We start from the raw sequence: 6,827 nt of genomic DNA on the forward strand, positions 1-6,827 counted from the left end.
TGCTGCATATCAACTAGCTTAGAGAGTGACATTTGTTTAGATTATTCCCTTGCATCAGAGGGAAACCTGCATCTTTGTTCCCATCGCTGCTCTGCCTCAGCTGTAGCTGAGGTTGCCTAATTTGAACCCATCAAAGTGATCTTCCCTGCTACTCTCTCCAAGTTACAGTGAAGTTTATATCTGCTCTGCCCATGGCTGCTGTCCTGCAGACGAAAGACTGGAACGTGTGTCTGCAAGCGTGTTTAAACACTGTCACTCTCTTCTCTTGCAGCTACGAGCCAGAGTTGTTTCCTGGCTTAATCTACAGAATGATCAAGCCAAGAATTGTTCTGCTTATTTTTGTTTCTGGAAAAGTGGTTTTAACTGGTAAGTGAAGACAGTATCTTATTCCAGTAGGTTAGATTTAGACTGTGTTACAGAGAACACACAATGATACCAGAGGTATGTAAGCTGCGAGGTACTTTCCTTTAGAGAAGACAGTACTGAGAAAGAACAGATAGTACAGTCTTCTGGGGATGAGAACACACAACGCAAACCACACGTTTGGTTAAATCCATCTAAGCAATAATCATGAATCCTAACCAAGTATGCAGGTGCCCAAAAAGCTGTAAGAGCGCAGGTAATGTTTCTGGCAAGATCTGAAGGTCTGTTTCTGTGTGCTGGGTATGTGTGACTGCATTAACTGTTCTTTGGCAGCTTGGCTGGAGGCTGCTGCCATTCTCCTTTGATACAGCAGCCAAAGAAGGGGAGATACCTGAGCTCTAGGACCTCCTCAACCTCAGGCACTCCACCTGAACCCTTTCCTTTTCCCCTTGTGCTGAGTCTTACTATGGAGAAAAAAACCCACGAGAGTCGCAGACAAAAGAAGGAGCATGTTCCTGCAGCGTGGCAAGTGGTGGGCCCCTGCAGCCGTCTCCATTGCCAGACCTTGCTCCCTAGATGTTCATGCTCTCAGAAGAAACTCCACCAGTTAGGCCTTTCTGCAGAAACATCCTGTAGGCTGTGCTTTGTAGTTGGGTCTCCTGCAGAAATTATGTCTAGAAAAATCCCATTTGCAAATATAGCATAAGCATGAAAATGCTAATGAAAGTTTTACCAGTTATCAGAATAAACAGCGAGAAGGCTGGTAACGTATGCTCTGTATGAAAGGTGTATTAAAAAAAGAAAAAGATGGTAAAAATAGGGATTTATAGCTATGCATAGGTTTTATATAAAGTCGCATTCAAACAAACATTCTAAAAGCTAAAAGTAAGTATTTGGTGAAAAGTACAAACTAACTTAATTCCCTCCCTTTTTCTAGGTGCTAAAGTACGAGCAGAAATCTATGAAGCGTTTGAAAACATCTATCCTATTTTAAAGGGATTCAGAAAGACAACGTAACAGTGTCTACAGCTTTCAGAGAAATCAGGGGTATATTTTAAAAGATATTGCGTATGGCACAGCAGTAACAAGAGATGGACTTCCAGTGAAACTGCACCAACAGGACTTGGACTATTTCCCAGTTAGTGCCTACTTCCCTGATGCTGAAGGGGAACTGTATTCTTGATTATGTCTACTGAGTTACTGTGAGTTGCTTTACTGGGCTGTTCCTGGAGCAGTCCCTCCAAGTTTTATTTATATTCTAGCTTTTAAATAGTTTTAATGCCAGTTCTATTAATAGAAAATCCATAAATTGGTTTAAAAGACAAATGCAACTGTGTCACTCAGTGTATAAACCACTTAAATTGCCATGTATATATGTTTTAACTTCCTTCCATAAGACCACGGTTTTTATAATTTTCAGAACATAAGCTTTTAAATTTTTTCAATTTTAAATTTCTTTGGTGCCAGACACATTCCCTCTTTCCAGTATTAAGCAAGGCAGAATAAATTTATTAATGAAAATGGCTCACTGTACATATATATATAATATATACCTTCCTTCTCTTTCCTCCTTCAGCTCCACATGTACAATAAACCCTGTTTATACAATTACGGGAACTGTCTTAATGAATTTTAAAATTACTGAGCTGGTAGAGTGAAACACATTGAAAACTTTTTTTTTATTATTTTAAATTTAATCTGGATTTTTCAGTAGCACATGCACTACTGTAAGTGACTTGTCGTTTTGGGAGAATCTTAACAATGCTCTGGTTTGCTTACCAGCACTCATGTCCTTGGCAACATCTAGTTTGAATATTTCTAGTATGTTAAAGCAAAAGAGATGACCGGTTAAAGAAGTTTGCGTTCAAGTATGTGTTGCCTTATGTTCAACAGATGGGATTTATGCAAGTCTTAAATAGCTACACTTGATTGAATTGGAACAAAAGATCCCTGCTTAGCTTCTAAAATTTCTTTAAATTACTACTTTTTGTATTTTGCCAACTATGACAGTCTCACTATAGTAGTGTTCCTGTAAAATGTCAAAGCCCTTCCGACTACAGTCACTATGTACATAATCTTCCCTCTGAAACTGTGCTTGAAGCTTAACGGGCTGAGAACTAAAAATAAACTCTTTTTTTCTTCCAGTAAATTTCCAGTAATAGTAACTTCCTTTCTATGACTTGCACATTCTTTCAACCAGCTTTTATCTAACCCAAATGTAACCATGGTCTCTCTTTATTCAGGTAATGTTTCGTTCCAGACAAAATGAGGTTTTGGCTGGCTTTATTACTGCTCCGTTTGCAAATCCTGAGTGACCTTAATCCTTGGTCATCTCTACTCCCCTCATAGTGGCGTACGCTGGTGTTTCTCCAGGTGTTTCAGTAACTGGTTTCATGGATTTTTATCAGAAAGCTGCTATTAAATAATATAACTTTGCCAGGGTAAGTTCAAGATGCCCAAATACTGCTTTGCCTTCAGTGCCACACCACTCTGTGCTGTGAGCTAATGAATGTTCCTGAGCGCTCTTGAACATAACTGTATGACTGCCTGTGCTTTTGCAGGACCCTGAGCTATTACCAACTTACCTGCAAAACTCTTAACTCTGCAGGAAAACTTGGAGCCTTAAGTAACTGTATTATAGTGATTTAAGATACTGTTTGCTGTTCCATGACATATACCAATGCTTAAAACTCCCCTTTTAGAAGTTAAATTATGCGCAAAGCATTCCCTGCCTGCTCATTTGAATACTTCGAACTTCTAAATACCAAAACCCACAACAGTTGGCCTAGGGCTTTCATAAAATCACTTTCAGAATCACTGGTAAGCAGACATGAATGGTTTGAGCAGGATAAGGGAATACGTAACAAGTAAATTCTATACTGAGACACACACAAAAAAAGTGCCTCATCTTTATTCCTGTGGCTATAGCTATGTTTGCAGAAGTTAGGCAGCTGCCACAGTAAATTCAGCATTATGGCTTCACTTTTCTCTTGCTTCAGCTGTATGGTAGTCAAATAGCAGAAAGAATCCCTGCAGAGGGCACTTATTTTTAAACCTCACCAAAGGTGGCAGACTGAAGGTACAATTCAGCTTGAAAAAGCTGTTGCTACAGACAGTAAGTGATGAGACAAATACGTTCAGGTATGGCTGGCTTTGTTTACACTGCTTCTGCACCAGTCCCATGCAGAAATAGTTTAACTTAGTTCATAGTTTTAAGTTGGATAAAACAATTTTTGTATATTTGATCTTGAATAACGACTCAATCAGAACATGTAACAACTGCCAGGTTAGATTCAGTATACCTTTTGAGAAAGAAGGGGAGTTAAGTTCCACAGTAAAAGGCTACACAACTGTCATAGCTATGACTTCTGTACACCTCCTGAGCATAAGCACGCAAGTGATCTTACAGTACTCTGCTTTTTCTCTGTGAATGAATGTTAACTTTTGAGTAGCAAAGAAAACCCCGACAGACAACAATCTAAGTTCTTGAACTTCCGTCGCCTACAAAAGATACTTTCACTCATCAAAAAATATTTAATCTTTATTTAAACATTCAGAACTGAGATTTGAAGTGAAATTCACTGAACAAATGCATCTGGCTTCATTACCAGGTTGAAGTAAAAGCTCCTGTGCAGCAAAAGAGAGAGGCTGTCAAAGTCTACTTTTAGTGGTCCTATCGCTGTTACAAGATACACAGTTATGAATGACTTCAGTTCAATTACTTGTTCACAAAGTGCAGAAATGCACTGAAACAAGGCAAGTGTTCTATTTAGATGACTCAACTTAGTAACTTGATGGAAGTTAAATAGAGCCTGCAGAGAAGTCTTGTTTCCATATGAACTCTTCAGGGTATTCATTTCCCTCACCGCAGTTGTCAGCACAAGTGTACACCACCAGCGTCCCCCAGTCAATGCTCTCTCCAAGGCTGTCAACCTGAAGGTGGTTCAGGAGCTGTGGCATAATCTTCAAGGAAAAACAACGGTTTAGAGGCAGGCCACAGCTCTCTACCCTCTCCCCGCATCTCTCCCCAAAGAAGGGTCCTACCGTCATTTATGTTCTCTTACACCAAAATCCCAATCGTAGCTACTAAGTAACACAGCAGCTCAAGTGAAATACACTTGGAATTCCTGGAACAGTGTAGTAGATGCACGGGGAATGAAAGGCATGGCCCCACTTACTTTATGTATAGAAGTTTTATTGACTACACATTGCCTGATTTGTGAGCCTCGTTCCGTTTGAAATTACCTTCATAACTATGTTTTGCCTTTGCATGACATTAAGCGTACTCACCATACATATGCTTCTGGCATTCAAAATTCTACAGCTGAATACTGCCAGCTACACATATTTCCAATTCACACTGTGAAGACTTTTTTTTTTGAAATACAATACCAGAACCCCTATTACTTAAGAGATGGTTGCATTTTCACAACTGCACCATTTTATGGATGGTGCAAATTACCAGATGGGAACCTGCCTTCTGTATGTGGAAGTCTCATAGGAAAAAGCAGTTACAATAGTAAATAAGGGCTCTCTACAATTTAGCACAGTTAGTTTAAAGTAACTTTAACTACCTTGCTCTAGGTACAAGCCAACGCCTATATTAGATGCTGTTAAGTCTGAGCTACGTTACCTATATTATCTTTAAATGAATTTACATACCTGGAATTCAAAAATCCTTTTGGCACCACATGAACAATCTGGAATATCTTTTTCTTCAGGAATATTTTCACCTGATACCCAGATTGGGCCTTCTCCTCCTCTACAGTATCTAATAACCTGAAATAGAGCAGAAGTTTAAGTTCTCAAGACTGTCTTTTCATCTTGATCTAACAGTGGTATTTACTGACATAGACAAAGCTGTAAGATGGTGCAGAAAAAGGTCAGTGCCTTTAACTAATACCCATGGCAAAGTCTATCAGTTGCAAATGCGGTATTCTAAATAAGACAGGTTCTTCACACAAGTTTTCTTAAGTATTTGAATCATGCAAGTATTCCCACAGCATTTTTTAAGTGATCCAGGGATAAATGGCAGTGATTTGTATTTCTCTAATTAAGGGACCCAGAAATGCTAAGTCATGTATTTTATAGTCTTGAGATGGAAGAAGAGCTTGGATTGATAATTAGCACATAGAAGCATACAGAAAAGTCAGGAATGCAACCCAGCTCTTTCTGTTTGCAGTTCTGCATCTAAATGCAAGGGGACTGTCCTAACGTCCCAGAAGGAGGTATTTTCAGACATTTATATCCTTTGTTGTTCTGTTACTATCTAAATATTTATATAGCACATCAGGCACTATCAACAGGAGGACACTTAGACAGATCAGTCAGTATGGGGATGGTCAGAGAGGGAGATGACACACCTACCCCAAGGAGAGGAGAGAACAGCCTCAAAAGTCCTGCTTTCTGGGTGTGCACCTTAACCCCTCAGTTACCAGGTAAAACATGGAGAGAATTTCTTCTTCCTCCACCACTTTCATGGATTTAGGCTTGTGTTTCCTCTGAATAGAACCAGGAATCACATTTTTGTTTGACAACGTGGCTTTTTTCATCCTTTTGCGTTAGCAAGAAATGAGGGGGAGGGAGAGATTTCTGTTTTAAACAGTTGATATTTTAAAGTCATTGCTAATTTCTTCAGCCTTAAAAAAAGCCAAACCAACCCCTCCGGCAGCTGGTGACACTGACAGAGCTCCTCTCTGCAGTTTTGGTTCTGCTGAGAAGGAAAGCCAACAAGGCCAAAGGCTGGGGAAGACAGCGATGGTTCACCACCTCCTTTGGTTAGAACCACATCGCAGGATGGCACTCCTCCCCCTTCAGCTTCAGCATCCCTGTGCCTTCCTATCCTGACCAATTTCTGTTTGAGATAGATGAGCAAGTGCTAAATTCTTACTTCAGCATGAATCAAGTTCTGTGCATAAAGAACATTAGGGTATGTTGGTTAAGGTGTGTGGAGGATGAGGAGGCATCCCCATTTCTAACTGTAGGCACAAAAGGCAGCGAGACATTGTGCAGGTGCAGCAGAATGCTGTGCCAGAACCTGTAAGTTCTAAGGCTGCCCCATCTTCTGACCTGCTCTGGTTCGGCAGCTACTCGCTCTTTAAACATTTGGAAGATCTTGTCTTCTTCAGTCTCATGTTTTGCCATTGCTTCCAATGTCTCTTCATCTAAGGATGCTAATGCTTCACCTAAGCAAGAAAAAAACCCACCCTGTGGTTACAGGCTAATGCAAGACAGCCAAAAATGAAAAACAGTATTGTACCTGTAAGTGCATTTTACTCTCACGTATCTTTCCCAGCGTAAATCACCAAGACTTTTTTTTTTTTCTTCTTTTTGTGACATATTAAGACTCAGTCACACACAGATCCATTTAGTTTTAGTTGCATTTTAAACGTAGATGTCAGTAATGGAACACTGGAAAGGGAAGAAGGCAGCCCACCAAAATTTATGGCTCCCAGCAGGGATGC

General features: G+C 40.0%; 2 protein-coding genes across 3 annotated transcripts in view; one reads left to right on the forward strand and one right to left on the reverse strand.

The window, feature by feature from the left end:
- Positions 1 to 1,971, forward strand: part of TBP (TATA box binding protein) — an 8,151-nt gene extending 6,180 nt beyond the window's left edge. Inside the window, exons 6-7 of one of the 2 annotated variants that reach the window (XM_009891466.1) lie at positions 244 to 366; positions 1,301 to 1,971. In XM_009891466.1, coding sequence (XP_009889768.1) covers positions 244 to 366; positions 1,301 to 1,380 — 203 coding nt within the window. In that variant the 3' untranslated portion in view covers positions 1,381 to 1,971. The remainder of the gene's footprint in view (positions 1 to 243; positions 367 to 1,300) is intronic. The other variant, XM_009891467.1, reaches the window with a different exon arrangement.
- A 2,193-nt stretch (positions 1,972 to 4,164) lies between these two features.
- Positions 4,165 to 6,827, reverse strand: part of PDCD2 (programmed cell death 2) — a 4,463-nt gene continuing 1,800 nt past the window's right edge. Inside the window, exons 3-5 of the mRNA XM_009891484.1 lie at positions 6,433 to 6,548; positions 5,026 to 5,142; positions 4,165 to 4,326 (exon numbers count right to left, since the gene is read on the reverse strand). Coding sequence (XP_009889786.1) covers positions 4,165 to 4,326; positions 5,026 to 5,142; positions 6,433 to 6,548 — 395 coding nt within the window. The remainder of the gene's footprint in view (positions 4,327 to 5,025; positions 5,143 to 6,432; positions 6,549 to 6,827) is intronic.

The sequence above is a fragment of the Charadrius vociferus genome, unplaced genomic scaffold (assembly GCF_000708025.1).
Source record: "Charadrius vociferus isolate BGI_N301 unplaced genomic scaffold, ASM70802v2 scaffold68, whole genome shotgun sequence".
Lineage (NCBI taxonomy): Eukaryota > Metazoa > Chordata > Aves > Charadriiformes > Charadriidae > Charadrius > Charadrius vociferus.